Source organism: Pelophylax lessonae, assembly GCF_965119305.1.
Source record: "Pelophylax lessonae genome assembly, chromosome: 2".
Taxonomy (NCBI): domain Eukaryota; kingdom Metazoa; phylum Chordata; class Amphibia; order Anura; family Ranidae; genus Pelophylax; species Pelophylax lessonae.
The window spans coordinates 226122439-226137415 of record NC_138769.1 but is presented as its reverse complement, the minus strand read 5'-3'; the positions used below and the strand labels follow the sequence as shown (position 1 = coordinate 226137415).

General features: G+C 43.6%; 1 protein-coding gene across 2 annotated transcripts in view; it reads right to left on the bottom strand.

The window, feature by feature from the left end:
• The window catches only part of CSDE1 (cold shock domain containing E1), a 208419-nt gene that overhangs the window by 104234 nt on the left and 89208 nt on the right, over positions 1 to 14977 (bottom strand). For both annotated transcript variants that reach the window (XM_082246093.1, XM_082246094.1), the window contains 5 exons: positions 14317 to 14445; positions 14109 to 14234; positions 13464 to 13676; positions 11829 to 11969; positions 7045 to 7209 (listed from right to left, as the gene is read on the bottom strand). In XM_082246093.1, the coding sequence (XP_082102219.1) occupies positions 7045 to 7209; positions 11829 to 11969; positions 13464 to 13676; positions 14109 to 14234; positions 14317 to 14445 (774 nt within the window). The remainder of the gene's footprint in view (positions 1 to 7044; positions 7210 to 11828; positions 11970 to 13463; positions 13677 to 14108; positions 14235 to 14316; positions 14446 to 14977) is intronic.

The following is a 14977-nucleotide window of genomic DNA, read 5'->3' as shown; positions in this document are numbered from 1 at the left end:
ATTTTTTTTTACCAAAAATATGTAGCAGATAACATTGGCCTAAACTGATAAAAAAAAAATCTAATTTTTTCAAGTAAGAATGTTTTCTAGCAGAAAGTTAAATAAATAAATGTGATTTTTATACTTACCGCAAAATCTCAGAGGTAATTGACGGACAAAGCACTCCATTAATCACCTTCATTAACACCTGGCTACGCCCATGGGCTGTCCTCAACTGGTATATAACCCCCGCCCCTCTGCTCTAGGTAATCAGTTTAGTAGGAAGCAGTATTAGAAGTATTAGAACTCCATAGAGGGGTGGGTGCTGTCCGTCAAACTCCGAGAAATTGATTTTACGTGAAGTACAAAAAAAAAACATTTTTTCGTTCGATGACACTGCGCTCCATAAATCATAACTAGTGGGACGTCCAAAAGCAGTGCCAAAAGGAAAAATGAGGGGTGGGGAAAACCCGATAACCAATAAAACCCCTGACCAGGACACAGGAGCACTGTATGGAAAACATTTTAAAGAAACACCCTTCAAGAGGGAGCAGCCCCTCAAAACAGCAGCCTGCAAAATGTTGCGGCCAAAAGTAGTGTTCGCAAATGCCAAAGTATCTACCTTTCAGAATTTTGTAAAGGTATGCACGGACGCCTAAGTGGCCGCCTTGCAAATTTGCGATATTGAAGCCTGATGACTGAAGGCCCAAGAAGCACTCAGCACCTGAGTAGAATGCGCCATTACAGGGAAAGTTGGAACCTGACCTTTAAATGGAATAGGCCTGAGTCACCGTCTGTCTGATCCATCTGGAGATGGTAGCTGAAGCAGCAGCCAGCCCTTTTATTGGTCCGTCCGTAACCACAAAGTCTGCAAAAAGACTTAGCAGCTGTCAGATACACCCGAAACGCACAAACCACATCCAAGGTATGCAAAGCAAATACCTTGGGATGAGCCGGCTTGTGACACAAGGAAGGCAACACACGGCCTCATTCAAATGGACATCAGAGACAACTTTGGGCAGGAATGATGGGCAGTGAGAAAAAAAACACTTTATCCCTATGGACCGCTAAATAGGGACTGCGACAGGATAATGCCGCCAATTCTGATACCCTGCAGGCCGAGGTAATAGCCCACCAAGAATGTCATTTCTGGCATTACATAGGCAAGGAAATCTCCCAAATATTCTCAAATGGAGGTTTATGAAGAACCTAAAGCACTAAATTTAAATCCCATAGCGGCAGGGGAGGAGACCGTAGAGGTGGGGCCACATCGAACCTGTGAATGTAGGTATGAACTAAAGAGGGCGTGGCTGGGGGGCGGGGTCGCTGAAAGAAGACTGCCAAGGCAGACACCTGGCCCTTGATGGTACTATAGGCCAACTTCTGATCAATGCCCTTTTGAAGAAAGATGAAAACCCGAGCCACAGCCACAGAAAAGGATCAAGGATGAACGCCGATCTACTCACACCAAGAAATGTACGCTTTCCACATACGATGGTATATCCTGCTGGAACACAACTTCCTCGCCTTCACCATAGTAGGGATCACTGATCCAGACAGACCTCCATCCCTCAGTACCTCACTTAAAATAGCTAAGCCCTTAAAACCAGTGACTAAAGCAGGATGGTAGATGAGCACTGGGGACAACTTGTCTTCTTAAGAGAGGAAGCACCCAAGGGACGTTTACAGCCACAAGGATGATTGGAAGACCCTCGCTCTTGATTCCTCACAGAAACTGTGGAAGAAGCCTTAGAGGATGAGACTGGCCTTACCGTGGCCCTTGACGCCTGCGGCATCTGTCAGATGACCCAGTGACCTTGTCACAAACTTTGAGTATCCTCCTGTGGAGCCAAACCTGTTAGAGGAGCTGCATGTAAGACTGCAAACAAAACTGTCTTGAAGGTGGATACCACCAGACCCAGAATCTGTGTGCAGAATGGGAGAGAGAACTGTGTGAGCAGCTGGTGAATCACAGCCTGTGGTCCCTGAAGTTTGTGCAGAGGAAGGACCACCCTGGTCAGAAATCGAATCAGACCTAGGTAAATCAATTCCCTGGACAGGGATTGGGGGGGCATTAGGTAGTTCAGACATCACCTGAACCTTTGCATGAGTTAAATCTGCACAAGGAGACTCAGGAGCTAAAGAACCTGAAAAAAGGAAAAGCTTTGTCCCCCTTTGTGGGTACCCCTAAAACACATTGCGGATCTCCTTGATGCTCACCAAAGTCGTCCACGGGGCCGGAAACCAGCGAAGAGGTCTCCCCCCCCCCCCCCAAATAATGGGTGAAGGCAGACCTTCATGCTTTAGGAGTCTTGTCTGCCGGTCCGGAGAAGCTAGCTCTAAAGCTTACCAGACCAAGGTTGCTTGGAACCTCTTGGAGAAGATTTAAAAGATCTATTTCCCGTATTCTGTCCCAGAAGCACAAAATCATTTTCTATGGGCTGAGAAGGAGGGCCCCCATCTGCGGCAAGGCTCCTTGCCTTTCCTTGACTGTGGTAGGAAGGTACTCTTCACCCCCCCCCCCCCTCAACGTGATAACCTTAATGAGGTTATCCAGGTTAGCCCCAAACACGCAATCGCCTTGAAAGGGCAGATCAATGAGAGCCTTCTTAGAGGCTTGGTTTGCGGACCAATTCTTAAGCCACAGCATGCGCCTAATCACCACTGCTGAAACAAATGGACAAAACAGGAGCTGTATCCAAAGCTGCATCACAAACTGCAGCCCATGACCAACTGGTCCACCAAATCCACATAAGCAGCGAGGACCTGCTCACCCCCAAAGCCCTAGCGCAAAAACTTGGCCCATTCAGTTAGGGTCTGAGACACCAGGGCTGAGGCAAAGGCTGGCCGCAATGCCGTGCCAGCCATAGTAAACATTCTGCGTGCCACAACCTCAGCTTTCTTGTCAGCCGGGTCATTAAAGGACGGATTCCTATACTGGGATCATGGTTTCTTTATTCAACCTGGAAACAGGAAGGTCCACCACTGGTGGACTAGCACATTTTTTTTTTAAAAAAAAAAGGGACTCCTCAAAAGGGTAATGTACAGCAAAGTGTTTGGGGACGAAGAGTAATTTTGGTTGTTCCCATTCCTTACAGAAAAACCTGTCAAAATAAGGCACATAAGGAAACGCCTTTGGAGTACAATGCGACTTGTGTGTACCAACCGGCCATGTCCGTGGCTACATCACCTGCATCCTCCATTTTTAAAATCACTGCAGTGCGTAGGACAAGTGCGTATACCAGCGTTTTTTCATTCACTGCTGCGACCATGGAGGAATCCTCCTCACTATTGGATGGATCAGGTCCCCCTGGACTGGTCGCGTCCATGGCGGCATCAATCTCAGAATAAGATGAGACAGCCTGAACAGGGGAAGGAGGAGAACGCCTCCTCCTGGAGACCAGCCAGACTAAGGGAAAATGGCCCCCCATCAGCTACAAACACTTAAAGCGGAGATCCGGCCTCGGGAGTCAATTTGAGCTAAAAATACCCCGGGACAGTCGGGGCTAGTACATTCCATAATGGATAGCCTCTGAACTGTCCCGGGTCGCACTTACCTGTAAGAAGAAATACTTACCTTGAAAATTTCTTCTCCAGCGCTGCCATCTCAGGGCAACTTTAGGTGAGTGTCCAACGAGTGGAAACTATCTACAAAAGGGTAGAGGCGCTGAAAATGCTTAGGCACTGCCAGCATGTGCTTAATGCGCTGCCATTGCTCGTTCACGGTCTCGTGAAACTCCTCGGGCAAGGGAAAATCTGACCCGACTTCTGGGCTTTGCGGGAGCCGAAGACAACCCGCTTTCCTGACTGTGTGGGCTAATCAGCAATATGCAAAGTCTCCCTGACGGAGCGAATCCGTGCTTCCACCAAAAGTGTGTTCCCACGCTGCAGCGGAGGAAGACTAATCATCCTCCTCGCCGTCTTGAGTGTGAGGACAGGGAACCCTAAGGGAGGGCAGTGTCCGTGGCAACAACTTCAGGCTCAGATTCAGAAGATTGAGAGGGCATCGGCTGTTTTTAATAGGAACTTTGGACATGACAAATTCAACTTTGGATGCCAGAGCTTCCACAACCGCAGACAGGGATGCTAGGGAATGATATCCAGATAAACCGGATGCACGCACAAGAGCAGCGGGGAAGTTTTCACTCTGGGACTCCATTTTGACAAAAAAAAAAAGGTACACTGGCCCTTTAAATCCGCACTAGCGGCTTGTCCAAAAGGACTAAAAAACGCTGTCCAGATAAACAGGATAAGCAGCCGCTCTCCATCGCTAGAGTTCGAATTCCCCCTGACCGACAAGAAAAACGGTGCCATAATAAAGAATAGGAGAAGCACAGGGAAAATGGCCGCTGCCCATACAGGGCGGCCTGCCCACATCCAAGACGGCGCCCGAAAACTGCACCAAAACACTCAGCAAGGCAGAAAATGGCTGCTGCCCTTACATTGATGCAGCATGGCTGCCCACACCCAAAATGGCGGCCGAACATGGCGCCGGCAATCAGGAGCCCATGGAACAAGGCCACCGCGGGAATCCACCTCAGGGACCCCAAACACCCCCCCCCCCCTCCAGGCATTAAACTCCTCTATATCGCCCCCAATAGGAGCAGGGAAGGCAGGACCTTTCCTGACAGGCCAGGGTGATATTACAAGGACCACAGCTCTGACATCCCCAGGAGTGGGCCCAGATCCCCCCATTGATTGTCACAGGGACACGAGGGGCAGTATCACTCACCATACCATGGACCGCAGGCTCCGCTCCAAGGCAGCTCACCTCCCACCCTGAGTGGGTGTGCTGCCAGCCAAAAAGTGTACGCTGCAACCAGGGCATTCCAGGGTGAGGCGTCCCAGCGAAGACCTCCGTTCGCAGGCTCAAACCCCATCCGACAGCGCACCGTTGTGGCGAGGCCTAGGCGGACCATAACCTGCGCACACTCATTGGCCAGGCTGGGAAACCATAAGGATGTAGATTATCCAGGGCCAATGCTCAGCCCGGCTGTCGCTTGTAGTTCACCAGGATCCTCCCCTGACACTAGCTAGCGATAGTGAGTAAAGAAAAAATAAAATAAACATTTCTCAAAGAAAAGAAAAAAAAAATAACAGACCAGAGCCCCAGCAGGGAAACCTAGGTCCTACTACTAACACTAGGCAGCAAGAAACGGAATAGTAAGCTGGATGTGTCTGGGGGTAATGGCTAAGAGGACAGCCCCTAAGGGTGTGTCTAGTGAAAAGTTTTTCTAAATGGTTTCACTGCCTAGTCTACGCCTGTAGGTGGCGCATTACCCATTTGTGAGGAAACTATGAATTGGCTGCGTCTGTCAGAAGACGCAAGACATTTTTTCAGAATGGTCGTTCTTTGTTTATAGCGCAAAAAAAAAAAAAACCCCCGCAGGAGGTGATCGAATACTACCAAAAGAAAGGACATCAACTTTATTGGGTACAGCGCAGCACGACCATGCAATTGTCAGTTAAATTAACGCAGTGCCGTATCGCCCAAAAAATGGTCTTGTCATTAACCACTTTAAGACCGGAAGATTTTCCCTCTTAATGACCAGGCCCTATTTTGCGATTCAGCACTGCCTTACTTTAACGGACAATTGTGCGGTCGTGCGACGCTGTACCCAAATAAAATTTACGTCCTTTTTTTCCCACAAATAGAGCTCTCTTTTGTTGGTATTTGATCACCTGTGAGATTTTTATTTTTTGCTCTATAAACAAAAAAAATAAATAAATATATATTATATTATATTATAATATATATATTTTTTTTCACATTTTATATGAGACAGTCTCAAAAAAAATAAATAAAAATTTACAAATCAAACAAACATTTTAGGCCAATTTGTTTTCTGCTACATAAAAAATCGCTATAAGCATATTTTGATTGGTTTGCGCAAAAAATATTGCGTCAACTACGGGAACGATTGGTCATTTTTATGTTTTTTTTTTTTTTTTACTAGTAATGGCGGCGACATTGCGGTGGACAGATCGGACCCCTGACATTTTTGGAGGTACCAGTGACATTCCTACAGTAATCAGTGCACTGTTACTGTAATAATGGCAGGGAAGGGGTTAACTATAGGTGATCAAGGGGTTAAATGGGACCCTAGGGGAGCGATTCTAACTGTATGGGGTTGGGCTTCTGAGATGACCATAGAGACAAGTGATCCTATATAGAAGGATCACATGAGCTCTGTGATCATCCCAGGGAGGATGGTCGGCTGCATTTACAACAGCCGACAGTCGTCCTCTCAGCCGGGAACGATCGAGAGTGTCAGGCGGCAATCGGAGCCGCCTGACATGCATCGGCTTCCCCGCTGACGAGCGGAGACGGGGGCGTGCGCTCGCCCCCTAGCTGCAGGCGCACGACCCACGTAGAGTGACGTCGGTTCGTGCAGGAGGGCCGCCCTGCCGCAGGAAATCTGCGGCGGGCGGTCGTCTAGTGGTTCAGGGGGTTAAAGCTTCCAGTCCTTATGGTTAAAACAAACACCTAAGCAAAGTTCCAAAAGTCAAAAAAAGGTGGTCACGTTTTACTTCAAAGGAACGAGCATCACAATTTTTCACTATTCAATTTCAAAACACCGTTCTTTTCAGATCCTGGAATGGTGTAATAAAGAGCACTGACTCAAACCATGTTTTGCTCATACATGTTCCAGTGATGAATGTGGACAAGCTGTACATGCATGCCACAATATGTGCAATTTGGCAGCTGTGCCAGTTTGTGGCGCTCTCACTACAACACTTCATACCATTTTTCTCACATTACAGACCCTGTAACTTTGTGATGGTTAAAAAAACTGGAAACATGCAGAGAACAATTAGCAAATCTAAACACCACAAAAGCAATGAATTGCAGGCTATAAAGGAACAGTCAATTGATCTAGCGACTAACACACCATGCATAGCAGCTTACCTTCTCTTTTTTCTAGATACAAAATTAAAAAGGAAAAAAAAGCAAGTAAGTACAAATGAAATTATGCACTGCCTGCATATCTAAAATGTATGAAGAAAGCGCTCAACCCTGTCCTCTGAACAAATTTCAAACTGCTGATCGGCAGATGCCATTACCTTTTCTTTTCCTTTGTTTGGGCTGCTGGATTTAGCACTGGTAGCTGTAGCTTCTTTTTCAACACTACCAACAAAGCGATGATCTGATTGAGTGTGAAAGGAGACCGTTCCTTTAGGGAGCTTTTTAATTCTGATTGCATGATTTCTTTGAGCAGAAAGCATGTCCTGTAAGATAGAAAAGGGTTAGATGGTTCTCAAAAACCAAACTGGGACACACACATACACAGAGAGCATTTATAGCAAGAGAGCAGATATTAACATTTGCTGACCACTATACACTGTAATGTCTCATGAAGTTCTTCCTGGTGATAGAAATCTGGAAGAAAAGTTGGCCACATGACCATGCTCTCCTACCGAAAGGGGGTAGGGAAGCAAAGTATAAACTGCGTTCATTGTTAAAGTGGTTCTAAAGCCTAAACTTTAAAAGTGCAACTTTTGTCAGAAAATTAAGTCCTGCTTGATCACTTCAGGCTGACCCTTTTGCAGGTATAGCTAGGTTTAAAAAAAAAAAAAAAAAAAAAAAAACACACAACATTAAAAATAAGTGCTTACACAATTCAAAATCCAGTAAAGCACTCAATCCTGCTCTGCACAGCCTCAGTTGCTCTCTATTCTCAGCACTGATTTAAATCAGTGTTTCTAAAGGGGCCAATTAAGTTTTACTGAGAGGGAGGAAACAGAACAAACTGTGCCAAGGGAGAAAAGAAAAGCAGGAGAGGACACAGGACAAACTTTGCTGCCAGAAAGAAAGAAAAAAGAAAAAAGTGTCACAGTAGGCGTTCATACTGCTTTTTCTGAAAGAAATGCTGGAATTTTTTGGTCCCCTAGTGTGCAAGGACCCTTAAGCCTACTACTGTTTTTTTTGTTCAACTCAACAGGCCGAATGAGAAAAAAAACTGAAGCGCCAAGGAGGAGCCGCAGCACTAACAAACCAATGTTAGTACATTGATCTACCCCACTGAGCTGTTGTGTTCCGACAGGGAATGTTCTGAAAAGGAATAGGAAATGCAAATTTTTAGCAACAAAAAAAACAGGAGCAATGCCGTAAGCAATTACAGCACACACTAATTTTGGTATCATATCAGTGCCGGGTCACACTTGTGCTATGCGGGAAGGCTGCGAATTTGCAGCCTGTCCTGCTTCGCAAACGCACATCTGGCAGTTCACACTGCCATATGCGACACGCAGGGGATGTCAATGAAATGTTAACGTCACCTCCAGTTTGATCGCATATCGCAGTGCGATCTGACAGTTCGCACAGGATCGGATCGCACAAGTGTGAACCACTGTGCGATCCGATCCTGATGCGGCTGGAAAAAAAGGGTCATGTGCGTGTTTGGTGCGGATACAGTGCGGATTCAGCCATACAAAGTGTATGGCTGAATTGGCATCCGCACCTGCGATCGCATGAAATGAAGGAGCAGTGCGCTCCGAATTACATGCGATCGGCGCACTCGCTATAGTGTGAACCGGCACTTAATGTGGAATTTACATTCTCTGCTAAAAAGCATTTTTTATCAAGTTATGGGTAAAGTTACCCATTATTGCATTCTCTACAATAGGAAAAAAATGCCCCATTACCCATTTTCCCTGCTATCACCACCCCAGCGCTATATCCAGTGCCAATACTGCTCCCCCTACTGCCTGCCTTAAGGAGGAAAAACTGACAGTGGAGCCATAGACTCCTGCTGCCAAATTCTTGTGAGGATGGAGCTTATGTGTGATTTACCAGCTCTGAGTTTATGCACGCATACAGCCCAGCTCAGGGAGTGTGCGCACACAGGTTCCTCCTTAGCACCTGGCTTACTACAGGAGGTCCCTAAATGAGGGAGATTCTGACAGCAGCGGCAGGAACTGCCTGAAGGTGGTAATTGACCTTTTCTGTGCAATATCGTTGTACAGAGCAGGCACACAAGACAAAAAAAATGCCATTTTTAGTATTTTTAAAGCTAAAGCCTACCTTTTAGGGGGACAAAAAAAAAAAAAAAAATGTAATAAATGCAGTTGAGTAGGTGTTCATGAGGACAGGAAGCCTTAAAAAAATAAAAAAAAAAAAAAAAAAAAAACCCCCAGCTACCACATCAAAAAGGACTGGAAAGCTGCAATATATTTTTGCTTCTGGATTTGGATACTCATTTCCCTCTGTGTGCCCCTCCAAAGCTGCAATAACGAAAAAAAGGTTCTTGGCTACAGAGGAAGAATTCTAGGTTTATTCTGACTTTTTATTTTAAAGAAATGCATTAGCAGAGTAGAACATGGGAGCTACTAATGCTGACCTGTTTTAAAAGGTAGTTGTTCCAAGGCTTTTTCCAACCTTCACTACTTTGTGGATCGGTGACCTGGAACAAGCAAGTGTCTATCCAGCATTAAAGCATACGCTTGATTTCATTAAAGCAAATATAAGCATACATTTTCAAAAACAATTTAGTACCCACAAGTCCCATATTTCCCACATAAGGGGACCTGCGACAAAATATGAACATTGTCAACTTATTTTTAAAAGCACAGGCCAAAGGGCTGTAATTCGAATACCGAGTTCCCTACCAAGCAAGTGCTAATCTACAACAAGCATGCAGTCAAGTATGGAAAGTTAAATTTCCCATTTTTTCACGCTCCATGTCAGTGAAGCCAGAATCAGGATGACCACTTTAGAGCATGCATTTTAAAAATAAGTCAGCAATTTCAGATACCATCTTTATCTTTACAGCCTCCATTTAGGAATGTTAGAAAGGTTACATGCACCCAAAAGCCAATTTTCTTTTCAAGGAAGCAGCAGCTCACAGCTGCAAAGTTACCATAACCATGGACAAAAAGAGAACCTTTACATTTTACTGTACCTATAAACAAGCCTAGTGTCAAATGTGAAGTAAAGTTTTAGTGTAGTACTGTATCTGTTATACTTTTATAGACTGCAGTACTATTGACAATGCTTTGATATTCCTTTCTACACAACACCTAAACCATTTTTGCGCAAACATAATCTACAACTGACACTACTTTCTATTATAAGATACAGATCCGCAGGTGAGGAAAATTATACAAAATCTTGCATCTCTGCAGTACCCCCTTAACCACTTGCCGACCGCCGCACGACTATATACTGCTGCGGTTAGCCCCTCCTGGGCAAAGCGACGTACTGGTGGTCGCTCGTTCTCTGACATCCCCGCGCGAGTGACTGGCGGCTCCGATGTCCGCCGGTCACTCGCGATCTCCCGCTGGAGAGGGAGAAAGAAAAGGCAGGCGGCTGATGTAAACACAGCCGTCCAACCTTCTCCCTGATGCAACTGCAGAGACTATACGAACCTGCTATGTAGGATCGTATATCTCTGGTTACATAGCAAGTCCCCCCCCGTTAGAATCACGCCCCTAGGGATACATTTAACCCACTGATCAATAAAGTTAACCCCTTCCCTGCCAGTGTAATTTTTACAGTAACAGCGCACATCTATAGCACTGATTACTGTACTAATGTCACTGGTACTCCCAAAAGTGTCTAAAAAAGGTCAGTCAGGGGTCCGATCTGTCCGCCGCAATTTCGCAGTCCCGCAAAAAAAATAAAATAATTAAATAAAAATGACAAATCTTTACCATAGTTAGTAAACGCAATAACTTTTGCGCAAACCAATCAAAATACGTTTATTGCGATTTTTTTTTTATCAAAAATATGTAGCAGAATACAAATTGGCCTAAAAAGGTTAAAAAAAATTAGATTTTTACATATTTCTTTGAGAATTTCATACAATAAAAAAAAATGTGGAAAATATTTTTTCAAAATTGGCGCTCTTGTTTAGAGCGCAAAAAAAAAAAAAAAAAAAAAAAAAAAAAAAAAAAAAAAAAAAAAAAAAAAATCGCACAGGTGATCAAATACCACCAAAAGAAAGCTGTTTGTGGGGGAAAAAGGACATCAATTTGATTTAGGTACAGCATCGCACGACCGCGCAATTGTCTGTTAAAGTCACTCAGTGCTGAATCGCAAAATAGGCCCTGGTCTTTGAGCAGTCAAATCCTCTGGGGCTTAAGTGGTTAAATGGTTTGCAATATACAGATTACGTTCTTTCAATGTACTGTACAATGCCTAGGTACAATTATCTGATAACAGTGGTATTTTTAATACAAATGGGTAGAATTTTGAAAACCTTTTATATAGTTTCTGATCACAATATATTCATGGAGACTTGAAGTCAAGAAAATATAACCTGTGCTGCCCATTCAATTTCTCCCTTTCATGTATCTAGCACACACACCATCCTTAAAAAGGAGGAAGCCAATGAGTTGCCCAAGTTCCAACCCAGTAGTAAGGTAGCAGACAGAATTATCATAAGACTTAAGCCTCGTACACACGCATCGATAGTTGGCTGTGAATTTTCGGCCAACGTCCGATCTTCGGCTTGTTAGTATGATGCTTTCGACAACCGACTCGACTTTTCGGCCGAACAAAATCTGGTGTACAGGCTATAAAATTTTTGTTGGCCGTCAACAGAACGGCTGATTTTCCGTCAGTCAGTACAGATTTCAGCAGACAAAAATCAGATGAGCAAGACTGGGCATGCTCAGAGAAGAAAAAACACACGGAAAGTAAACCAGCATATGACATCAGTTCTGAAGTTGGTTTTTGTTGGCCAAGAAAATTCGTGTGCAGTCTAGAGCACATTTCAACCAACACAACAATACTGGAAAAAAGCCGGCCAATAATCGTTGCATGTGTACGAGGCATTAGAAATACTGATTGGTCAAGGATTAATAAAATTGACAAACATTAGCTTGTGTTCAAACTATTTACTTACAGGGACAACTGTAAACTCTACTTCTTCAGAAATGTGGAGCTGATTTCCATCCAGGACTTCACTGAAGTGAAAGAACATTCTAGCATCCCGGTCAACACATTTTATAAAACCAAAACCATCCCTCATTGCTGCGATGACACCCTGTAAATGAAAAAATTGGAATTTTGCTGTACCTGTAAATTACATATCTTTTTGAAGTACAGTACAGGACACAAAATAGCATTTTGGTTCTTAGACCATGAGTTATAGGACAACACTCCCCCCACGTATACCTATATAACCCCAGCCAATCCAGGAGGCTACAGTTTTTCAAGAAAAACAGTGAGGTAACAGAAGACAGGAACCCATGTCCTATATTGTACTCTAATATGAAATGTACAGGTATTTCGAAGTCACGGTTTCTAAAGCAAACAGGAGTCTATTCCAACACCATGGGATATTCCTAAGCAATAATCAGCAGAAGCTTAAAAAAAAAAAAAAAAAAAAAAAAAGTGTGGACAAAAACAGGCAGTGGCCCTGCAACCTTTTAGAAGGACTGATACTAAATGCTGTGAACGACTCAATAACCCAAACCTCCAGGGGTAATTGGTGCAGGTAGGGAAAAAAAGGGACATGTTCAGAGGGCAGACGGCCAAAAAGAAAAAGGTAAATTAGCCCCCCCAGCTGAGTGGAAAGGGAAGGAAAAGCTGAGCCCGGGATTAATAGCAGGGGTGAGGGCACTTCACTGCCGTGTGCCCTGCTGCTTCTCGCAGCAGGGCTTAGCGTATAAAAAACCTACCTGCCCGACACCTGGAACAGCATGCCCCAGGCAATACAAATTGCGCATCCCTTATAACATTAAGGTACGACGTTCATGCAACTTTTGATGGTTAACTCTGAAGTCTATGGCCCTCAAGTTGCATGGAATTCGGACCAAAGTAGCACATGAACTACTTTTGAAGTCGCTGCAACTTTAAGTTGTACATATATGAATAGTTATCACTGGAAAACATGGGGAAAGATTTGTCCCGATTAGTCATCCAACTTTGGACATCAAAGTTTCATGGCTAGCTGCACAAGTGTGAATGGAGCCCAACAGCTTGATTTCAGTATGCCAATATAGACTGGACAGTGCGTGACATGAATAGAAAGTTTTGTTCACTTGGGGAGTATGGACAAGCTATCTGAACGAATAGACATAGGAGAATTGATCAGCCATGGCACAACAAATTGCAGCTAAACCATGTGAGCTCATCCAAACACACAGGGAATAGAACTACCCTAGTAACTAGAGAGGGGAAAAAAAACCATTGCATCACCTAAGGACACTTGAAAGCTGAAGCTTCGTGAAGTGGGCATGGTTATGTGGATACGCAGGGTCTTTTGAAAGCTTTTGCCAGTGACTATCACTTGAAGGTAGTCACATAAAACCCACGGCTACAGAATCAACTCGTGTTGAACTGTACGATTAAGATAAAAACCAGCATCACCTAGCAGGAGGCACATTTAATAGATTACAGAAATTGCTTCTCAGTGTATAATATCTAGGAACAAAAACACGTTTTTAACAAGAAAAAGCATCAAAAGGCTGGACACTGATTTTTTCTTGAAATTTCTTGTGCGTAAAAACAGAAAATGCCAACAGATAAAACTAACCATTTCTCTGGACTCATTTGTAAACTGGAAGGTATCAGAAAGAACTTCAATGTTTGTGGCACGCTCAAGTTTATCCCTTCGGTCGGTTGAAATATTGAACCGCACGTGATCGCCTTCTAAAAGGGTCACCTTAGACTTAGTATCTTTATCACCAAAAGGAAGCTCTTTAGGAATAACAAAATCAACCTTTATACGTCCTGGTAGGGGATCATTCTGTTGGAGACAAGATTAAAAAAAAAAAAAAAAAGATAAAATTCACTGCAACCCTTGAGTAGTTACATATTTACCTGGCAAGAAGGAGGCAGGGGTGTAAAAATAAATTGTACTCAGTAGGAAGGGAACAGGTGATAGACTAAATTCATCATCCACTTGCTGTCTGGCAGTACAGTGAACATGGGGATGGAAGTTTAAAGTCAACATGCAGTTACACTAAAATCTAAAATAAGAAAAATTTACAAAGGGCAGAGGGACTAGAAGGCACAGTTTAAGAGTGTGTGTTCTATTTCTGTGAGAGGTTTCAGTGTTTGTATGTAAACATACACAGACTAAAAACATAGTAAATTTGCTAAATTCAGAGTAAATTTGTCTTCAGTACACCACTACGGAGTAGTGAATAGATCTTAGATATTTCTTAATATGCGTTACCTGATTTTTGTTGGGTACTTTAGGAATAACTTTGGTAACTGTTCCTTCAAAATGTTCAATGCTAATATCTTCAAATATAACAGTTCCTTGAGCTAGAAGCCTTACATCAGTTGCTACTTCTTTACCCTACAGAGAAAAAAAAAAAAATAGAAATCAGCAAAGTCCAAATAGCACAAGAGATGGTAAAATAATAAGAAGGTATGCTTACATTTCGATCTCTGATGGTGAACTCCACATCATCGCCTGGTTGCAAGGCTTCAAGGTCTCCTTTAAATTCACTGTAGTGAAAGAATATCTCCTTTACAACATCCCCTCTTTCAATAAAACCAAAGGCTTCCTAGGGGAAAAAAAAAAAAAAAAATTGTAGCAGCTGGACTATTTTATAGCACAACAGCAAGGGTATGTGCATATAGATCTCTTCCATTAAAATCAGAACAGACCGGGGTAAATACTGAAAAAACAGGTTGTCATTTTTCTTTTCACCTCCTTATGCCAGAGCCTTTTTCCCCATCATACAATGCTTGGGTTACTTGGTTTCTAGGCTACATTAGATAGGCCTAATCCCTACTTGACCTAATCTCCCCCCACAGTGAAGGCACACAAACTGGTTAACGCAATGTGAGCATACCCTAACATTTTTGCTGGGAATCAAGGACAGGAGCTGAAAGACCTACCTTGGTTTATAATGGTATGAGCATTTGGGGTCAGCATTCGGGCCTGTGCCGACATGCTTCAGTGACGATTTGCTTTTACTGCATTTGACCTACTTATTTTGCATTCTCAGACCTGTATGGGTACTGAAGCAGTTCAGCAGGGAAAAAAAAAATAAAAAGCCCATGAACATTTTGGGTGTTTGCTTACAAAGCTAG